The following is a 23,139-nucleotide window of genomic DNA, read 5'->3' on the forward strand; positions in this document are numbered from 1 at the left end:
GTGGAGCTTGCAGTGAGCTGAGATCCGGCCACTGCACTCCAGCCCGGGCGACAGAGTGAGACTCTGCCTCAAAAAAAAAAAAAAAAAAAAAAAAAAAAAAAAAAAAAAAGAGAGAGAGAAAACATTCAGGCAGATTTGAAAACATAATATGACATTCTGTTGTAAAGAACATTTTTCTAAAAAGTATCTAATCAACTCATTCTATCAATAGGGGTTACAAATGAAAACATAACTGTCTATGGTCATGTGGTTTTACAATTTTTTCTAATAAAAATGTTTGCTTCATAAATAAGACAAATAGATATTACTCCTTAAAGAAAATATGCTGTATTAAGGATATGAAGCCATATGGAGGCAATGGCAAAACAGATCTTTATTTTAATATTAAAAAACCATCTTAGTTTAATTAATAATCACATGGCATATTTCCAGTTCTACATGTTCAGCTTAACAGTAGAATACTGGGTAAATTAAAACAACTATCTATCTCTAGCTGACCAACAATTACTCTACATTTCTTAGGCTGTCTGACTTTAATTAGCCTGTGAAATGAGGCTGTTTAGGCAGTCTGAATCATATTACAAAAGTTTTGTTCAGTATCCTGGTAGGTTCCCATTCAGGTGCTTGGATATTAGTGATGACAGCAGTTTCTATTTTATAAAAATGATCTAAGGTGCTCTTATTTAAGGACATTATATTTAACAACCAATAGAATTTTTGGCCATATCACCTTTGTGACATTTAACAACATAATTTAATGTTAATAAGTAATATTACATTAGGAAAACAGATGTGATCAGTTAGCTTCAGATCAATATTACTGTAATTTCACAGAATATATTTGATTTCAGAACGAATAATTTGTTAACCTGTAGAAAACTTAAGTTTATCCAAACATAATCTTAGAAGTTAAGATAAATTCTCATTTGCCTCAGGACCCAGACTTCATTGTGAACCCCATCTTACAACTGGCCTTTCTTGTCTGTTGGTAACTGCTGTGGATGACTTACAAAATTACAAGTATCACTCTGCCTCACTTAGTGTGTACCAAGTTCCAGCCTCAGACTTTTTCCACAGTGGTCCATGGTTTCCCTAATCCCAAGGAGAAACTATAATCACCCTATCACTACAACCAATTTTATTTTCTAACCTATCGTGGTCATGTGCAAATATTATATTTGAAATAAATTCATCAGATATGAACTAAATTGTTTTAAAAATAGTTTAATGAATGATCCTCTAATAGATTTTAAGGTAAGAGTTATAGACATACAGAAAAACAAGGCTGGGAAGGCCCTTCATAGAATAATCTAATCCAAGTGCTTTTCTTTAGTGAAAGAAATTGGAACAGGTGATTAGCTATTCTTTCCTTAAGGTCTTACAAAATATTCCATAACTCTCTTAGCAATCCAGTTTAGTATTTAGTCACACTGATGATCAATACACTCTTCAGGTCCATTTCTTCATCAGCTAGGACTAAATATTTTTAAAATTCTGCCTATACTGTGTTCCAGAATCAGGTTCCTTACCAGGGCTGGCTCATAACAAAGCTTGTACAGGTCCATGGAGAAATGTGAAAAACAGGCAAAGTAGTGAAATTTCCATACAGATACATTTATACAGTTTAAGGAGGTGTTCTTTATTATACAATTAAGAGCTTTCTATTTTGAAAATATTCCTTATTTTATGATATGATAGTGCAAACAGTCATTTTCTTAATGCCCATATTTAGGCAAATGTGAATCAGAAGCTGACAACCATCTATTGGTTCTCATAATTTTTTAAACTCAAATTTGAGATTATTTTCTGGATTGTAACACAAGCTCTTCACTGTTTACAAAATTATTTATGAACTGTAAAAATTATCTCCATGTTTTTTTCCCTGTATTGCCAAGTTTTTCTCCTGTATTCCCCCATTCAATGTTGGCTGCCACAATCAGACAGGAAATGCAAGGACACTTCTTTCTTGCATCTGTAGTGGAAATCTTAGGGGCAAACAATAACTATTCCAGGTCTGTCAAATAGATGCATCTCATAATTTAAAAAACTTTCCTGGTGTATGAGATCCCAAAGCTTGTAAAAATCTGGAGAGGGCAATCAATTTCTGGAAGGATTATACTTAAGCTCAGTACAAAGACCACAGAAAGCTAAATGTCTTTAAAACCACAAGAAAATATCATCCTTAAGTGCGTTTATTTTAAATTAAGAATATAAAAGTAAGAATTAAGCTATCATTAAAAGTATCATAGATTATCTTGTCGCTCACTTTATAGAAAAATATTTTATAATGAATGGTTGAAGACACTATTATTATAAAATCAGCATTTGTATCTGTTAAAATAACCCTGAATGACCTATTCATTCTTTCTATAATCTTTGTATAAACTAGAGAAAATATATAACACATAAAGTTGCATTTCTGTCTATAGAATGAATTTTCAGATAATGTTTAAAAATTAATTTCAAAGTTTAATTTTTAGGACTTTTTGAAATTATATAAAAATTCACTTTTTTTTTTTTTTTTTTTTTTTTTGAGACGGAGTCTCGCTCTGTCATCCGGGCTGGAGTGCAGTGGCTGGATCTCAGCTCACTGCAAGCTCCACCTCCCGGGTTTACGCCATTCTCCTGCCTCAGCCTCCCGAGTAGCTGGGACTACAGGCGCCCGCCACCTCGTCCAGCTAGTTTTTTGTATTTTTTAGTAGAGACGGGGTTTCACCGTGTTAGCCAGGATGGTCTTGATCTCCTGACCTCGTGATCCGCCCATCTCGGCCTCCCAAAGTGCTGGGATTACAGGCTTGAGCCACCACGCCCGGCCAAAAATTCACTTTTTCAACAGGAATTCAAAAAAAACTTAAACCTCAGAATTATGTCCAAATTTAGAGTATAAGTTTTGAAAAAAAAATTATTTCTAACTTAGAAAAGATTCCATCTAGTAACTAAAGCTTAATAACCATGACTGGGGCTGGAACAGGAAGTTGAGGAAAAGTAACATCAGAGAAAAAAATATAAAGATAAAATATTCTTCACTTACCCGGCAACATTAGGCATATCATCTTAGAATTGGATATTATTCAAAATTTGTCTGCAACATTTCTAACTTTGGGCTACTAAAGATTAAGTGGTGACTTCACAAACTGTTAATTTTTTTTTTTTTTTTTTTTTTTGAGACGGAGTCTGGCTCTGTCGCACAGGCTGGAGTGCGGTGGCCGGATCTCAGCTCACTGCAAGCTCCGCCTCCCAGGTTCATGCCATTCTTCTGCCTCAGCCTCCCAAGTAGCTGGGACTACAGGTGCCCGCCTCGTCGCCCGGCTAGTTTTTTGTATTCTTTAGTAGAGACGGGGTTTCACCGTATTAGCCAGGGTGGTCTCGATCTCCTGACCTTGTGATCCGCCTGTCTCGGCCTCCCAAAGTGCTAGGATTACAGGCTTGAGCCACCGCGCCCGGCCCAAACTGTTAATTTTTGTGCAAAAAATATAATAATTCACTACCTAATTGTGTTATGTACATCACTCATCTAAAATAAATCTAATGTTGAAAAAAAATTGGCAGCATCAATTTAGTAAACATATTAGCAAGTAGTGAGTATATTTCAATACAGTGATTAGAATTCTGAGAAATGACATGTCATAACAAATATGAAATTCAGATCCCAAAAGTAACATTACTATTAAGGTCCTAACTTTATTTTATTATCTTAATTTAAAACCTTACCACTTTTTAATGACTTACTATAACGGAACATACAACTACAAAGAAATTCCCAAGTTATACACTGTAAATATCACACAAAAAAAGAATTATCAATGTCATGTAGAAAATAGCTTGAACAAAAAGCTTCTCCAAAAGAAGGCATTTCAGGAAAAATGTCCATTTTAGATAAATATAGAAAACATATATATAAGAAAATTGTTTGTCCCTGAAAATGAGCTAAAAATAATGGAATATGTTGCCATTAAAAATGTTAAGTGGTGGCTCACGCCTGTAATCCCAGCACTTTGGGAGGCCGAGGTGGGTGAATCACCTGAGGTTAGGAGTTCGAGACCAGTCTTGCCAACATAGCAAAACCCCTTCTCTACTAAAAATACAAAAATTAGCCGGGCATGGTAGTGGGCGCCTGTAATCCCTGCTACTCAGGAGGCTAAGGTGGGAGAATTGCTTGAACTCAGGAGGCAGAGGCTGCAGTGAGCCAAGATGGGGCCGTTGCACTTCAGCCTAGGTGACAAGAGTGAAATCCGTCTCAAAAAAAGAAAAAAAAAGTTAAAGTCATGAAAATGTAAATTACATTAGCAGAATTCATTTTTTTCTATTTAAAAAAATTATTCCATAGACCAGAAATATATATTAAGTATAGATATAAAGGGTGAGAATCTTTTTGGGTTTCCTTTTTTTTTTTTTAGAGACAAGGTCTAGCTGAGACCACACCTGGCTAATTTTAGTAAAGTTGGGGTTTCATCATGTTGCTCAGGCTGGTCTCAAACTCCTGGGCTGAAGAGATCTGCTCGCCTTGGCCTCCCAAGATGCTAGGATTACAGGTGTCAGCCATTGCACCAGGCCCCAAAAGTAAGAATCTTAATGGAAAGAGATGCAAAGCCACCTGACATGAGGTATCTAAGAGTCAAACTCATAGAGGCTAAGAACAGAATGGTGGTTGCCAGGAGTTGAGGGGAGGCGGGAAAGACGAGTTGCTGTACAGTGGGCATGAAGTTTCAGTTACTCAAGATAAGTTTCAGACATCTGCTGTACAATGGTTATGCCTACATAGAAAAATACTGTATTATACACTTAAAAATCTATTAAGAAGGTAGTTCTTATAGCAAGTATTCTTACCACAGTAAAAAAAAATGAACATTAAAAAAGTTTCATTAGTCTCCACAGAAAGCAGGCAACAGAACAGTGGACTCCATACATACCTGTGAGAACCACAGTATGCTCTCCGCCACAAGCTACTTGGATCACCTTCTCAGGAATTTCAGACACCAGCTGGGGTGTTCTGTGATTGCTCAGGAGCTGATTAGGAAGACCTAACTTCCCATTCTCAGGTTCTCCAAACATATATAGCTCACCATCTGCTATTGAAGGAAAAGTACAGTGATTAATGATGACATACATATGAACAAAAAGCTGATCTTACCTTCAAAAAATGTTTTGACAAGGATAACTTAATACATGTGACCTTTCTTGAGATATTTTTACTGTATGATAAGGAAATAAAGCTAGATTTTCTTTTCCCCTTGATTATTTCAATCCAGTAATCTTCATGAAAAATTCATGACTACCACTACTAATAAACAACTAGAAATCATTTTAGTGCTTTCACAAAAGTGAAGAATATCTTGTGTCTTCTACTTACTTAAAGCTCCCATAAAAACACGAATTTTGTCTTGCTCCCTATGGTATCCCCAAAACCTAGCAGTGTCTAGAACAAGCAGTTAATATTTGTGGAATAAATGAATGAATAATTGCTTTATATGAAACTGGTTTAGAAAACTCACTTATGTGTGTAGTAAATATGTTAAGTTAATCTTAAGATAGCAGATTTTACCCATTTAGATGGCATTTCCTCCAAAGACGCTTACCAAAGAGTTCCTGACACTTAATCACTGCCCTGTCCATACTAACACTATTAATTTGCTTCTTTATTACATTTATCACACTGTATTATGACTGTGAACTTCTTCAAAGCAAGAACTTTCTTATTCATTTCTATGCAATTAACTGAGTTCTATAAAGTAGAATTTAAAAACCTTGTGTAAGTATATGGTCCAATCTCAAGAATGACATAGGTTCTATAACACATCACCATTGGTATGAGCAAAGAGACAACAGAGCAGATCTGCTTGCTTATTCTTTGCAAGTCTCTGAGAGAACCATGATTGATCCTTGCCCAACCCCTGAGAAGGTGGCCCCTGGAGTGTTCTTTATATGAATGATTAATGACTTTGTTATATATACCAGAGCAATGAACTATGCCAGATTAGGTTTCTCAGGGCTGCTTGCACAAACATTAACATTGATGATGTACACCTGGCTTCATTATTGAGGGTCCTGAGTTTCAGCTGCTGTGGCCAGTTGCTAGCAGGTGGTGCCTATATGACCAGCCCCCTAAATCCCCTGGAAGCACCAGAATGGGTTTCCCTGGGCAGAGACATTCCACACATGTCCCTGTAGTTCACTGCTAAGAAGAAAACATGCCCTGTGTGGTTTCCTAAGAGAAAGTACTAGGAAGTCCAAGCACGACTTCTCTGGACTCCACTGTAGATGCTTATCTTTTCCCCACTTTTTCTTTTTGCTTTGTATCCTCTGCTGTAATAAATCTTATTCATAAGTATAATCTGCTGTTGAAGACTGTGAGTTATTCTAGAAAATCACGGAACTTCGGGAAGGTGTGGGACAGCCAATGCACAAGATATGCACCACTTGAAACTTGCTCAAATACTGTAAACACAGCTATATTGATTTTCTGAATTGATCTGCACAGAAAATGAAGTTTTATGGACCACAGTTTTCTATGAAGTATTTAGCAAACACTGACATAAAAGTGGTGCCCAGTAAGTTAGCACCCTTCCATTCTCCCACGCTTGTTGCCTCCCATAGGAAACTGGTTCCTAAGTCCTGATGAGTCTCTCTCCATTTCTGTCTACAGATTCCTGATTCCCTTTACATCTTAACATGAATTTTCACCTGGATCAAGTTTTCCAAATGTCTTTCCTACCTCTAGTCTAACATATCCACACAACATCAGATATATCTTCCAAAAACAAGGCTCTAATTATGACACTTCCAAATAAAAAAAAAATACATGTATCAAGTATAAACTGCAGACTGTTACAAGAGACCTTCCATATTAGGTCCCCGGACTACTAACCAGTCATATTTCTATCTACTCCCAAGCTGGTGACTCTTTTTTTTTTTTTTTTTTTTTTTGAGACGGAGTCTCGCTCTGTCGCCCGGGCTGGAGTGCAGTGGCCGGATCTCAGCTCACTGCAAGCTCCGCCTCCTGGGTTTACGCCATTCTCCTGCCTCAGCCTCCCGAGTAGCTGGGACTACAGGCGCCCGCCACCTCGCCCGGCTAGATTTTTGTATTTTTTTAGTAGAGACGGGGTTTCACCGTGTTAGCCAGGATGGTCTCGATCTCCCGACCTCGTGATCCGCCCGTCTCGGCCTCCCAAAGTGCTGGGATTACAGGCTTGAGCCACCGCGCCCGGCCGACTCTCTTTTGAGTCACATCCTCCCTTGAGAATTTGATGACAGCTCTATAAAAAAAAGTACACATCCCAGCAGGGTGTGATGGCTCACACCTGTAATCCCAGCACTTTGGGAGGCCGAGGCTGGCAGATGGCTTGAGTCTAGGAGTTTGAGACCAGCCTGGGCAACATGGTGAAACCCAGTCTCTACAAAGAATACAAAAATTAGCCGGGTGTGGTGGCATGCTTCTTTGTCCCAGCTACTCAGGGGAATGAGGTAGGAGGATCACTCGAGCCCAGAAGGTCTAGGCTACAGTGAGCCGTGATTATGCCACTGCACTCCAGCCTGGGCAACAGACTGAGACCTGGCTAAAAAAAAAAAAAAAAAAAAAAAAAAAAAAAATGCACCTACCAAATTTAGCATATCATTTTAGGGGTTCACATTCCTTTAGGATCCATGATCCCTAACCTCTAAACAAACTCAACTATGCAATAATCTCCAAATACATGATTTACTTTTCTGTCTCTTTATCTCTGCACATGTTTTTGTCTCTGCCTGGATTGTTCTTCCCTCATCTCTGTCTCTCTCAGAGTTGCTTCCATCTTTCATGGTTAATCTCAAATACCACCCTTTCTCTGAAATATGTCCTGATGTCCTTAACAAGAAATAATATTTTTTCTTTCTTGATCTCACGTAAGACTCTGCTATCAAATGTCTTATGTTACCAATCATGGTCTGCTGTGTATTGCACTTATTGGTCTAGCACAGTAGTGAAAAGTATGTGCTACAGAGTCAGACTGCCTTGTTTGCATCTGGATTCTGCCACTTACTCAATCATACTGAGCAAGTTGTTCAATCGCTAGGCCTGTAACATGGGGATAAAAGTGCCTACGTGATAGGGTTGTTTCATAGGAATAACTGAATTAATGCATTCAAAGGCACTTAGAACACAATCAGTTGCTACCACATCCTCCTCTTCCTCTTGTACATGGAGAGAAACTGCATGTCAGTAGAAGTTGTTCTGGCTTTTAGAGCTGGAAGACTGGAGTTCAAATTCTGATTCTGCAACTCAATTGCAGCATCACCTGGAATAAAACTGTGTTCGAATCCTGCCTGCATATACGGAATCAGAGATATCACTCTCTCTCAGAGTGGTTGGGAGATTAAATGAAATATATTTGTACTTGAAAATGCTTTGTACACGGAAAACTATACATCCTATAGTTTGATTGTAAACTCCAGAAGGGCAGGTACTACATTTTAATCAACTTGGTATTGTAAGAAATATCATTTAAAATGACTTTTACATAGTAAGTTGCTGAGGTTTCTCACAGTGTCAACTTTTTAAAGTAAAATGTTTTACCTATAAAGCAGGGGTGTCCAATCTTTTGGCTTCCCTGGACCACACTGGAAGAACTGTCTTCGGCCACATATTAAATACACTAACACTAACGATAGCTGATGAGCTAAAAAAAGAAAAGGTCTGTGCATAAATCTCATGTTTTAAGAAGGGTTACGATTTGTGTTGGGCCACATTCAAAGCCATCCTGGGCTGCGGGTTGGATGAGCTTGCTATAAAGGGTAAGAAAAGATATTTCCTGTAGCTTAGCAGTAGGACCTTCCTTAAAGGGGAAGGTGAGTGGTTTTAATCCATATAAAATGTTTTATTTAATTTCAAGGTCTTTTTCTTATTTATATATAAAAAATAAAATAACATTTATCATGAAGAACAAATAGGTCATTTCATATCAATTATATCTACTTCACTTAGGTCTATTAATTTCTTTTTTTTTTTTTTTTGAGACGGAGTCTCGCTCTGTCGCCCGGGCTGGAGTGCAGTGGCCAGATCTCAGCTCACTGCAAGCTCCGCCTCCCAGGTTTATGCCATTCTCCTGCCTCAGCCTCCGGAGTAGCTGGGACTACAGGCGCCCGCCACCTCGCTCGGCTAGTTTTTTGTATTTTTTAGTAGAGACGGGGTTTCACCGTGTTAGCCAGGATGGTCTCGATCTCCTGACCTCGTGATCCGCCCGTCTCGGCCTCCCAAAGTGCTGGGATTACAGGCTTGAGCCACCGCGCCCGGCCAGGTCTATTAATTTTTATAAAATCTGGATTCTTCAAACTATCTACCTGGCTCTGATAGCTAGCTTCCCCAGGATTCTGATCTTAAGCACACTGCCAAGTCTCTATTCTCCAGTCTCTGAAGATTGCTCCACAAATTCCTGCCCCCAGTTCCCATGACCCCAACTCATTTGCTTATATCCCCTATTGTACTACACCTAAATCAGTGAATCATTGGTTGAAATGCTCAGACTCAACCATTAACATATCAGATGAAAAGACACAGAAATCAGGGATAATACCTGAAAACTCCATAGATTTTACCTATAACATCTAAAAATTGAATATTTTATATAATTTATAATATGAACTTGAATTGAGAACATGAATTTAAAATACGAACATGAGCATTTAAACATACTAGTAGGTGAAAAATCTGTAGGAAGTCTTAAACATAACTATCTTAGTAATATGTTCTGCATGTTTATTATGAAATAAACTATTCTGTATGGAGGTTCCTCAAAAAACTAAAAACAGAGCTACCATATGATCCAGCAATCCCACTGCTGGGTATGTACCCAAAAGAAGAGAAACCGGTATATCAAAGAGATATCTGCACTCCCATGTTTGTGGCAGCACTGTTCACAACAGCCAAGATTTGGAAGCAACCTAAGTGTCCATCAGCAGACGAATGAATAAAGAAAACATGGAGCTGGACGCGGTGTCTCAGACCTGTAATCCCAGCACTTTGGGAGGCCAAGGTGGGTAGATCACCTGAGGTCAGGAGTTCAAGACCAGCCTGACCAACATGGGGAACCCCTGTCGCTACTAAAAATACAAAAAAATTAGCTGGGCATGATGGTTGGTGCCCGTAATACCGGCTACTCAGGAGGCTGAGGCAGGAGAATCACTTGAACCCGGGAGGCGGAGGATGCAGTGAGCTGAGATTGCACTACTGTACTCCAGCCTGGCAACAGAGCAAGACTGTCTCAAAAACAAGAAAAAATGTGGTACTTATGCACCATAGAGTACTATTCAGCCATGAAAAAGAATGAGATCCAGTCATTTGCAATCACATGGATGGAACTGGAAGTCATTATGTTAAATGAAATAAAACAGGCACAGAAAGACATATACTGCATGTTCTCACTTATTTGTGGGATGTAAAAATCAAAACAAACTCATGGAAATAAAGAGTAGAAGGATTGTTACCAAAGGCTAGAAAGGGGAGTGGGGTGTGTGTAGGAGAGTGGTTAATGGGTCCAAAAATTAGAAATAATAATACCTAGTATTTGACAGCACAACAGGATGATTACAATCAAAATAACTGTACATCTTAAAATAACTAAGAGAGTATCATTGGATTGTTTGTAACACAAAGGGTAAATGCTTGAGGGGATGGATACCCCATTCTACATGATGTGATTATTACTCATCACATGCCTGTATAAAAACATCTCAGGTATTCCATATATATATATATATATAAAATGTACCTACTATATATATATTATGTACCCACAAATACTAAAAATTAAAAATAAAGAATTAATCTGTTTTTTCTGATCTACAAATTCAACATACAAAGAGAAAAAAATGCTTTTCTATATAACATTTTCATCTATCATAAAATACATATTAAGTAAAACCCCTTATACTTTTTCCAAAATTTGTAAAAAGTTGCTTTAAGTGATTAAAGTCATAAAATAATGGCTAGTGTGAAAATTACTGACAGTTCATATCAGCTGATGTAAATGAATCTCAGCAAAATGCTTGGTATAAAAGTTCATTTTATGTACAAACCTGTGAATATGCTAAAAAACATTCCATCATATACCTTAAATGAGTGAATTGTAGGGTATGTGAATTATATCTCAATAAAGCTGGGTTTTAATTTTTAAAAAAAAGCATAAAAACACATCAAAAAAAAAGCTCAATGTAATGCCTGTTGGTTAAGATGAACTATTCCACTTGTTCACCTAATGGCTAATGCGGAGTTCATTCACACAATTCATTCTGGCAGTTTTCTGAAAGTCCAAATATAAAACAATGCTTTTGCTTGGTATTTTTATTGTTTGGCTGACTTTTTTTCCCATTTGTGTTTTTGTTTTTTGTTTTTTGTTTCATGAACAAAGCAAGTACAGACTATACCAACCCCAGGAGGCAAAAGTTGCCAATAAGTTGGTAGGTAGTGTTGCCCCAAGGAATGCAATCAATTCATCATTCATTCACTTTCTCCCTCATTCAATAATATTTATTGATTATCAGTTTGTTCAAGACACCAGGGATGCAGTGGTGAAAAATACTGACAAAGTCAGGTTTACTCTGTCTTGGTATCATGCTGCTGCCAATTCATTGGTAACTTTGGTGGGCACTGAGATGGGTGAATTACCACTTTCTAACCCTGAGTCTGTGGTACATGAAATAAAGAGTAAATGTATAAAATGAATCTTTAAAGATTTGTCTAAGAGGGTCCATAAACTATTTCCTCTAGGTATTTTTACTATTAAAAAAATCCCATCAATTAGATGCAAAGTCATAATCACACTTCCTGTTATTACTAGTGTAGATATAGACTATAACAGCTAGAGCCCAACATTTCAAATATTTTAACTAAGATAGAAAAGGTTGCCAGTAGGTCCAGGAAAGGGAGAAGTTGGGAATGCTGAGAAAGTCCTACCAAAGGAAACCATATCCCATGCTGAGCTCTTTATATTCACCTAAAAAGTGATCATGTCAGACACAGTTTGAAATTATGAACTCTTATTACATAAATGGGGAAATACTGTGACCTAAAACAGACCAAAACAATTTCATTACATAGACAACCATGGCATTATTTCTATAGAACCAAAAAATATGTTACATCATTTCATTATTAACTTAATAATAACATAGAAGTGGGAGATAACATGATGACTTCAAAATGTGTCTTACTTGTTACAAAAGCTGAATGGTAATATCCACAAGAGATCCAGGAGACAGGTTTTCCAACGGTCACTTGATGAGGGACACAGACATTAGTTACATTTTTTAAACCAATTTGCCCTTCGGAATTGTCACCCCACATAAAAAGTCTTCCATCCTCTATAAAGAAAAATACAAGGGGTAGAAAACGTTTTAAAAGGTAGTCAGGCTCTGAAGCTATTACACTTCCAAAAGACCATTTATTTTATAGTTCATAAAAATTATGTATCTTAACAATAAAGTACTACTAAGACATTTACACCAGTTAGCTACTTAAGAGGTCAATTTATATTGTGAAATACTTCTATAATGATAAAGAACACAGAACAGCCTGATTGTAAATCACTTAAGTCCTGGCCATATTTTTATCTCAATAGCAAAGACAGAATGCCCTTTCCTACAATCACCCTTTCCCATTCTAATGTCTCTAAACAGAAATGTTCTCCTCCTTCCAAGCAGTCTACCTGCAACTGAACTGAAAGACAGCACAGGTCACATTAGACACCTGCAGGTCAAAAAAGCCTGGAAGACCTTGCTCTTGAGAGCACTGTGGAAATGATGTTTTGGAAAAAAGAACAGAAGAAATGTATTTCACTACCTATTTTTTTCCTTATAATTTAAACCTGAAAACACAGAATCTAGCCTTAGAGAATGAAGATATAATATCATGGAAAACATCTCAAAAATAGGTAACTTATATAATTTCTGATAAGGGTTTTGATGTCAGAAAAAATCTAGGAAAAATATTTTAGAAAGGAATTCTCAAGATTTATTTATATATTTTAAATAATTTAAATTTTGAAGTGGTTTAGTAATGCAAAACAAATAAATGAAAATAACAACTGAAAGAAGGATGTCAAAATACTAACTTAAGGGCTGACAAAATCTAAAGGATTGAGCTTCAGATACAACTCTGACTTTCCTGATAGAGTAACACCGCATGTTACACAGTCTCCTGCTTGAAACAAAGCAGCTAACCAGCAGCTTCAGTGAGATCAAGCTGATCTTGGCTCCAAATTTTAAAGAAGTGTCTCATATGGGCTTTTGGTAGGGAGGGCAGAGAGGTACAATGACTGTTACAAATCACATTTTAACATCATGTGCTGCAATAGATTTCTGTGGATGTTTCTGATAGCAACTTCAGTTAAAACTGTAAGTATAACTTTAAGAGCACACAATGAAAATAATATTTAAGAATATCTAAAGGAGTAGACGAAGAGCATAGCTTAGAGCTTATTTGCCAATTACTTTTTAAATGTACATTTAAATAAGCACAAATAAGCATAAAATAAGCATAAATAAGCATAAAATTGCAGTATGTCAAAATTTAAAGTATTTTAAATGTTTTCTGAAAACACATAGATAGTCAATGCAAGAAAACTAAACAGCAATGCTCCCTTCACTTTACTGAGTTGGCATATACTGATCCACAGGAAAGGAATGTGTCCCAGACTGAAAAAGAAACAAGCCTCACCAGTTAGGGCAGCTGAAGTATTAGATCCAGCAGAGAGCTGTTTAATCTTATGCTCGGATGTAAAAAAGCTAATTACATGAAAAGTGTTTCTTTCTTCAGTGTCACCAAGCCCCAACTGTCCTTCATCATTTCCACCAGTTGCATATACATTGCCTCCTTCTGCACATGGAAAAGAAAACATCAATAGACTATAGAGTCCCCCTTTTTATGAGACAGGTCAGTGTAGAGCAGCGATTTCCTCTATTCACAGTGAAGAAAGCTGAAAGCTATCATTATCCTGTTATTTGGGAGACAACTTCATTTCATCGTCAAAATAAAGCAAAACAAGCAAGGTCACATATTTTTGTGAGATGTTAGAAATCAATCTAGAATGTAACTAGCAACTGAAATGAACAGAATGAATGGAACGTATTTCTTGCTAACATAGTACTTTATTAATTCAGAGTAAAAACAAGGAAAGTAACTTCCAAACTAGTTTAAAATGCAAATCTATTTTAAAAGAGATGTGGCCGGGCGCGGTGGCTCAAGCCTGTAATCCCAGCACTTTGGGAGGCCGAGACGGGTGGATCACGAGGTCAGGAGATCGAGACCATCTTGGCTAACACGGTGAAACCTCGTCTCTACTAAAAATACAAAAAAACTAGCCGGGTGAGGTGGCAGGCGCCTGTAGTCCCAGCTACTCGGGAGGCTGAGGCAGGAGAATGGCGTAAATCCGGGAGGCGGAGCTTGCCGTGAGCTGAGATCTGGCCACTGCACTACAGCCCGGGCGACAGAGCGAGACTTCGCCTCAAAAAAAAAAAAAAAAAAGATGTGTCCATTAATTTTAACTTCTGTACCCGCTAAGATATAGTATAAATAAGTAAAACGAGGCAAATCCAAGAAGAATCTAATTAGAAACATGATAATTCTATGTTGTATTCATTTTAACTTCTTAGCTAAATAAGAAGTCACTATAGCACTCTGTTTAGGAGGAAAGACTCCAGAGCCAGACTGCTTGGGTGCAAATTCTGGCTTACCACTTACCAAAGCTGTGGGACCTTGGGCAAGCCATAACCTCTGTGTGCCTCATTTTCCTCATCTATAAAATGGGGATAATAATAGTACCTACTTCATAGAGTTGTTATGAAGATTGAATTAGTTGAGATTTGTAAAATTCTTAGAACAGCATTTGGCTCATTTAAAGTACGTAAAAATGTTTGTTAATTACTCTGTTAATTAAATAAAAAGTGCATCATGCCTAGATTATAAACATTTCCAGTAAATTGTAAATTAATGAAGATTTTTAACACAAAATTAGTTATCTACGTCATACATATATACACGAAGTTAAAGCCTTGCTAAATTATAGGGTGAAATGAGGGCAGAATCAGCCTGAATTAGTAAAAATTTTAAAGTTATTGTTATTTTTATTTTTTGTTTTTAAGAAAAGAGGAAACCTAATTGGGGAAACAAGACTAGCTTTCAAATGGAAAATACATACAAGGTCACATGAAATTGGAGTGCACAATTTAACACACATGGAGCAAACCTGAGTTGGTGAGATTGAAATAATTCAAACAAATAAATGAACACAAAGTTGAACAGTCACAAAATGTTCCATGGAAGAAGTAACACTTAATGGGATCTCAAAAGATAATCTGAAAAGCCTAAGAGAAAGAGAAAAGACACTTCAGAAAGGGAAAGGTATGGAGAAGTGGAGAGCAGCTGACGCAGTGAAAACATCCTGAAGACAGAATAAGTGGTTGGGGGCGCAGGGCACGGGGCAGGGGCAGGGGGAAGGTGGTAGGAAGAACTGCTCAGTGGTCAGGTCCTGGAGGTCTAATTGTTATCGCAGCATTTGCTGAAGATACTACCCTTTCTCTATTGAATTTCTTTGGCATCTCTGCCAAAAATCAAGTGGGCATATATACATGGGTCTACTTGTAGACTCTATTCTGTTCCATTAATCTTTGTCTATCTTTTTGCCAATACCACACTGTCTTGATTACGGCAGCTTTACAGTGAGTCTTGAAATCAGGTAGTGCCAGTCCTCTAATTTTGTTATTTTTCGAAATTGTTTGGCTCTTCTATGTCAATTGTTTTCCATATAAATTTTAGAAGCACTTTGTTAATTTCTACAAACACACATACACACACAAAAGCTGGTATGGATTTTGATGGGGATTGTGCTCGCTCACATCAACAGCCTTCTGGGTGCCTTCCACTCAACCTTAGTAAGGAAGAGCAAGAACAGGAATAACCAGCCCCTAAGGTGGACACACAGGTTAGGAGATGCTGTCCCATGATATAATCCAAGAAAAGAAGCTTTTTCTTCAGCCATTTGACATTTATGTGTATATTTGCAAAGGCAAACGTGTGCCAGCCATTGACATTTTTAAAAACCCTAATTTTACTGTTGCCAAAGTATAATCTCTATTAATTTTACAAAACTACGTTACTGGAACGAGACCTCAGTTCTCAAAGTCAGGCAGGAAATCATACAGGTTGAGCACTATACCTGTTGACACCAGGGTGTGGTTCCTTCCACAGGCAGCTAATTTCACCTTTTCAGGTTTTAGAGCTAAAAATATTTAAAAATGGGACAATTATTTTACAGCAATGAAAATGAACAGTAGTCCAGGACAAATAGTAACTAAGTGATAGAACCGAGATTTAATAGCAGGCTTGTCTGATTCCAAAGTCAATATTCTTAACTAGCAAACCAGAGGTTTTCAGAACTGGTTGTGTACCATCATAACCAGTGGAGCTTGAATACAATATAGATATCTTAGCCCCATCCCTAGGGAATCTGAGTCAGTGGGTCTAAAGTAGGGGCTAGGCATCTATATATGTATATTTTTAAACTCCACAGGTAGGCCAGGTGCGGGGGCTCACACCTATTATCCTAGCACTTTGGGAAGCTGAGACGGGCGGATGGCTTGAGCTCAGGAGTTCCAGATTGGCCTGAGCAACATGGTGAAACCCCATCTCTACAAAAAAATACAAAAATTAGCTGGGTGTGGTGGTGCATGCCTGTAGTTTCAGCTATTCAGAGAGGGGGTGCTGAGGTGGGAGGATGGCAGGAGCCCAGGAGGTTGAGGCTGCAGTAATCAGAGATCATGCCACTGCACTCCAGCTTGGGCAACAGAGCGAGACCCTGTCTCAAAAAAAATAAAAAAATAAAAAAATAACCAAAAACAACTTCACAGGTAGTTAATATGTGTTGAGACTCACTGCATTCTATTATGCTGCCTCCTCACCAATCTGATCCATTACCTAACCTGCCATCACCGTTATCAAGCTCACCTTCTACCACATTCAATGAAAAACTGAAAGACCAATATTGATAGGTATACACGTATGAATCAAAGTTGTTCATTCATTCATCTACATATTCAAAAAACATTTAAAGAACATCTCCTAAGTGCTTGGCATAGGGGCTGCAAAAAGATGACTAAGATAGAATTCCTGGTCTCAAGGATCCCATAGTCTAAACAATTCTGTTAGCTTCTCTATTAGATAAGATATTTGAGAGTAAGGGTCATGGTCACTGTGAATATCCCCAAGTGCTTAGACTGTGCTCAATAAATACTTTTTGAACACATGGAATACTTTAAAAGTTCCATAACCATTCCCATAAACAGCACGAATATGATAAGCTACACTGACATTTTGAGCTGAAATTAAAATCTAGCCAGGAAGATAAAAAATACTGCTCTTACTACATCTCAAGGAATCTCCATCATCCTTTCAAGTTTAGCTGATGTTCACAGGTTATACCCAAACAGAGGTTTTGCATATAACATCCAGAAAGCTTTGTAAGGGTATTATATATCTAATATTTTCTGGAACACTCCTGATTTCAAATATTTTGTCCTGTTGTTCTTTTACACTAGTACTAATCAATCCCTAGTCTCGATGTTTTGTTTACTTCACCTAGTCACTATATAAAGCAGGATAAGTATGTTTTATAAAACCAGCAACTAAATAGAAGCATAATGTCCACAACTCTATTAAATGAGAAAAGCTCAAAATTCTAACATATGTTTGTTCTCTGTATATACAATAACAGTAATATGTAAGTAGTTTTACAAACAAGCAAAAAAAAAAAAAAAAGGAGGGGGGATGTTCAAATGCAATATTGTAAAATCATTACTTCCTTTGTGGTCCCTGGATTTAAAATCAATCTGATTTTTAGACCCTAACATACAAAAGCAGTTCTGAATATCACATAAAAGATAAGTTAAATGCTAATAATATTCAAGCAAATGTCAGAAAATAAACAACTAAAGGCTTTATTATTTATGACATTAAAGAACTACATAGGCAACATAAAAACACTTTATACAGTTTGTGAAAAGGTAAAAAGATCCCAAACCTTTGACACATGTTGGCTTGCTGATGGCTGACTTTGATCCTAATCCTAACTGACCCCAGTTGTTACTACCAAACACGTAAAGTTTATTATTTCCTGGTGGGAGGGAAAAAGAAATAATCAACCGAAGCATTTTTCACACAATGTAAGATGAGTCATCACAAAGCAATAAAAAGCTATACTTTTTAAATGTCACTGCTTTTCTGTGTTGAAACAAGTTGCCTTGTTCATCTATGTATAACCAGATTCTATTAGGTGGGAAAGAGTTTCTAAAATTATACAGTAACAGCTTTTTAATTATATTGAAATAGATCCATTTCAAGAAAGTTGTGTGTATAGAAAATCATACTTAAATATACTAAGGAAACTTAAAATTTAAAAGACACTCCTGATGACTTTTTTGTGAAGAATTCTCTGGCAAAGTAAAAAACAACACTTTTGATACATTTTCAACATGTTTAAAACACAGCAGCGTATCTATAACATAATATTTAGAATTTTCTAAGTATTACTGTCCTCATTCAGGATTGTAATACTAACCGGTAACAACAGCAGTATGTTCATCTCCACATGAAAGGTGTACGGGGACATCATTTTTAAACCAGAATTTACTGGGATTATTTTCAGCAAATTTACTCTTCCCAAATGTAAACACAGCACCCGAATCTGCAAATATAAGATGGTCTCTATTTTATAACTTTTACTATGTTGCCTATTATTAAAATACCTTTTCAGTAATTTATCCATACAAACCTCTTGTCTCATGACGGCTTTGCCCCCACTCTGGCAATGTTTAAGCCTTCCTTCTTCCACCTTAAATCAGTCTTTCTTATTCCTCAGACTCCATTATAGTTTTATCTCTGAAATCTACTAGATTGAACATGTATTACTCATATACTGGCACAAAGTAAGGAATATACTATCACAAGGAAGGCAGTCATCTATTACTAATAGTTCTGCTGTCACCAAGTAGATGTCTATTCCCTGGAATGAAATTGTACAATTTGTGCTAGTCTTGCTCTGGTTAACATCTCATGGTCTGGCCTCTGACTGAGAGCTTTTCTCCAAACACAGAAACAGGACAGTATTTAGCTTCCTCATTAACTTCATCAGGATATCTATGGGGAGAGTCTCTATCAGTCAATTTGGATTTTCTCTGGTCTAGTTTTTCCAAGGAACCTCCAGTGTTCTCATGCAAGGGAAACAACGTTAGCCCAAATGGTGAACTCTTTTTATTTTTGTTGAAACAGAGCCTCACTCTGTCACCCAGGTTGAAGTGCAGTGGCCCAATCACGGCTAACTGCCGCCTCGACCTCCTGGGCCCAAGCAATCCTCCCGCCTCAGCCTCCAGAGTAGCTAGGACTATAGGCGTGTGCCACCATGTCCAGCTAAATTTTGTAATTTTTGCACAGACGGGGTTTTAGCATGTTGCCCAGGCTGGTCTCAAACTCCCGGGCTTAGGCTCAGGTCTCAAACTCCTGGGCTCCTGCCTCAGCCTCCCAAAGTGCTGGGATTACAGGCATGAACCACGACACCTGGCCAAAATGGTGAGCTCCTAATTTCTCTGTTGGTAATCCCAATGAATACCCATAAAACCAGAGACAGCACAGAGAGAAACAAATTACTCCACCACTATCTCTTTCATTTGAACCAAGGGAAAGCAGCTAGAAAAAAGAAAAAAAAAACAGGCTTTAAAGGCAACTAGGTATTCAAAGGTTGTTGTAAGGATTAAACGAGATGACATGAATAAAGAACTTAGCTCAGAGCCTAGCATCCTCAAAGTGTTAGCTCATAGCTGCCTCTGTAAACTCTTCCTCTACCATAAGAGTTGGAAATGATCACTGGCTTCTCTGAACTATGTGATCTGTAGAATTTATATGGCAAATAATTGTGCTACCTAGCAATCTCTCTAATTAAACTGTTACACAAATCAGCAAAATTACAAATGTCAGCAAGATTTGTGTAACAGTTTGATTAGAGAGCTTGGTAGGTAGCATAATATGTAAGATGAGGTCCTCACAAAGCAATGAAAAGCTATACTTTAAAAATGTTGGCCAGGTGTGGTGGCTCACACCTGTAATCCCAGCACTTTGGGAGGCCTAGGCGGGTGGATCACTTGAGGTCAGGAGTTTGAGACCAGCCTGGCCAACGTGGTGAAACCCCGTCTTGACTAAAAATGCAAAAATTAGCCGGGTATGGTGGTGGGCGCCTGTAATCCCAGCTACTTGGGGGGCTGAGGCAGGACAATCGCATGAACCCCAGGGGTGGAGGTTGCAGTGAGCCAAGACAGCGTCATTGCACTCCAGCCTGGGCGATAGAGTGAGACTCCGTCTCAAAAAAAAAAAAAAAAAAAGTCACTGCTTTTCTGTGTTGAAACACAGACAGAGTTCACCATTTGTTACCCCAAATGTTGTTTTTTTCCAACTGTTTTCTAAGGTTACAGAAGGTATAAACTGTCTGCACTACCCACATTGCCTGGCACAAAGTAGCCATTGTGTGTTCTACTTTTCACACAGAAAGGGTCCCCCTTACACACATGTATATTCGTAACTGTTCAATGTTTTGTTTACGAATTCATCATAATGGTGAGTAGGTAGTCGAATATAACTTGCGACATTGTTAATATAAAAGACAGGTTACCCAAGTCGTCAGCAAAGGAGCCCTTCAGCTTTTCTTGATTTCTGAGAATTCAGCATGTTTAGGGATCCAGTACAAAATGAAAAGATCCTCTCAACACAGCTAGTCAGGAAGTTTCTAATTCTCATCTTACTCATGCACTACAGTCAGTCATAGAGATGTCTTTTTCTCTTTCCAGAAACAGTACATGGGAAAGGATGGTTTATCTTTCCCCTCAAAACAACATCACAAAATGCCACGGTCCTAGGAGACTGGGAGAGGAGTACACCGGGATGCTGAGATTTAACATCAAGTCATTACCTGATCTGAGTAGTATTCACAAACTGTTGTGGCACAGCATCATTTTGAAGAGAGACTAAAAACCCCTACCAGTTCCCAAAAACCATTTAAACACACACATACACCAAATAGTAGGCCAGGTCCAGCTTCTGGAGAAATCCCAAGGGGGGTGATCACACATAAACTAATTCGTACCAGAAAGGAAAACATGGCGAATATAAGTATTAATCATAAATATTAATATGCAAGAGACTAGCCACTGTGGACAACTTTTTGAGAACCACTGTGAGGCATCTCAGTTCGACTAGGATCTAGAACAGACTCTGAGTTTCCCCAGAATGAATTATTTTAACATTTTAACTGTTTTGTCCTGGCTCCCCTGGCTTCCCTGATACCCTCATCCCAAGCCAAGGTTTGGTGGCTCCGCTCTGGCCCTGTAACATCTACTGTCAATTTGTATGGTCATTTTGTTCACCTTCCTGTATGTCTCACTAAATTGTGAACTGCAGGACAGGAATCTAAGTTCCGGCCAGGAGCATGGAAGAAAACATACATATTTCAGTGAAGGTATAATTTCTGCTCAAACCCAGTGTTTCTTCAACATGGTCGTGACCTACTAGTGGGTCAGAAAATCAATTCAGTGGATCACGATTAGCATTTTAAAAGAATGCATTACCAAAAAGCTGTGTGTGGAATCTAAGTGGTTAGAACAAGGACTGCATCACGAGACATCTATTTCTGTTACACAGTATGTATGGGGTATCGGGGCACAATGTCAAAAGTATTTCTAACTATAGAGCTCAGGAAAAAAAGGCTAAAAAACACTCTCTAAAGGGTCCCTCTTCTTCCTCTTTATCCGATTTATTTCCTGTATCCCCTTTTACCCCCACAACCCTGATCACTCACTCTTTACCGCATTCAATACATAACCGGGAGCTCAGGACCTCCAAAGTGCACAAGTCTGGAGTCTGCACTTTGGGGAGTTTACAGATAGGTAAAAAATGTCCCTGCCTGGCCGAGCGCGGTGGCTCACGCCTGTAATCCCAGCACTTTGGAAGGCCGAGGCGGGCTGATCACCTGAGGTCGGGAGTTCGAGACCAGCCTGACCAACATACAGAAACCTCGTCTCTACTAAAAATACAAAATTAGCCAGGCGAGGTGGCGCAGGCCTGTAATCCCAGCTACTCGGAGGTTGAGGCAGGAGAATCGCTTGAACCCGGGAGGCGGAGGTTGCGGTGAGCCGAGATCGTGCCATTGCACTCCAGCCTGGCAACAAGAGCGAAACTCCGTCTCAAAAAAAAAAAAAAAAAAAAAGGGGCCCGCCTTCAAGAATCTCATCAAAAGCTTATTTTAAAAGCATAAGAAAGACAGGCACCCTCTTTCCCGTTCTCCCCCATCCTGTTCTTCCCGTGCGGTCCTCTGCCCTCAGTCATTCGTGAGAGAGCAACCAGCGATCCCGCCCCAGTCCGGCCGCCAAGCCTGGGGCCTGTCCCCTTACAGGGCCGATCCGGAGGCGGGGCCAGGCCGCCCGCCCGCCCGGGGACCCTCCCTCCCGGCCTTCCGCCACCGGAGCGGGCGCGACTCACCGGGCAACAGCTCTTCGGGCTCCTTCATGCCAAGGGCGGTACGGGCAGCCTGCGCCTGGGCCAGGAGGCTGTAGAGGACGGTTTGGTCGGGGCTAAGGCAGCTACTCCGCGCAGACGCGGGCCGCGAAAGCACCCCAGTTCGGCATGGCGAAACTCCGTGGATCAACTACAACCGCGCTGCCGGAAGTCAACAAACAGCCGCTAGGGGCAACGGGGGCGGAGCTTGGGAATGCAAGGCGGGGCAGGCGCCGCTGGGGAGGGGAACGGAGGCCGGGTGGCTGGTAACGGGTAGACTCAGGCACAGCGGAGGGGCGGTAGAGACCACGCGCCCTCTGGCGGCCTGGAGCAGAGAGGCGGCCACGCCGCGCAGTGATGCCCTGGAGTCAACGCCGTCGTGCCGCTGGAGGTCCAGGCGCCGCAGGGACCCTGCCATGAGTGGCAGACGTCACAAATCTCATAGCCCGTGACATAAGCAAACATCGACACACAATTATGACACTACTAGTAATAGTGACCAGCTGGAACATTAAAGGATATAAGCACTCTGCTAAAGGCATCCCCAGCATCTAAACCAAGGTCTGGCCTATATTGAATGCTCA

General features: G+C 39.1%; 1 protein-coding gene and 1 non-coding gene across 3 annotated transcripts in view; both read right to left on the minus strand.

The window, feature by feature from the left end:
• RPGR (retinitis pigmentosa GTPase regulator) overlaps positions 1–22,765 on the minus strand; it is a 61,612-nt gene extending 38,847 nt beyond the window's left edge. For both annotated transcript variants that reach the window (XM_030934292.1, XM_030934291.1), the window contains exons 1-7: positions 22,541–22,765; positions 18,579–18,704; positions 18,042–18,134; positions 16,182–16,244; positions 13,685–13,843; positions 12,181–12,330; positions 4,911–5,069 (exon numbers count right to left, since the gene is read on the minus strand). In XM_030934292.1, the coding sequence (XP_030790152.1) occupies positions 4,911–5,069; positions 12,181–12,330; positions 13,685–13,843; positions 16,182–16,244; positions 18,042–18,134; positions 18,579–18,704; positions 22,541–22,568 (778 nt within the window). In that variant the 5' untranslated portion in view covers positions 22,569–22,765. The remainder of the gene's footprint in view (positions 1–4,910; positions 5,070–12,180; positions 12,331–13,684; positions 13,844–16,181; positions 16,245–18,041; positions 18,135–18,578; positions 18,705–22,540) is intronic.
• On the minus strand, positions 1,902–2,031 carry LOC115898889. The gene has a single exon (XR_004058543.1). It is a non-coding gene; the product is annotated as a small nucleolar RNA SNORA31 (small nucleolar RNA).
• Positions 22,766–23,139: the final 374 nt, after the last annotated feature.

Source organism: Rhinopithecus roxellana, chromosome 7, assembly GCF_007565055.1.
Source record: "Rhinopithecus roxellana isolate Shanxi Qingling chromosome 7, ASM756505v1, whole genome shotgun sequence".
In the NCBI taxonomy this organism is placed as follows: domain Eukaryota; kingdom Metazoa; phylum Chordata; class Mammalia; order Primates; family Cercopithecidae; genus Rhinopithecus; species Rhinopithecus roxellana.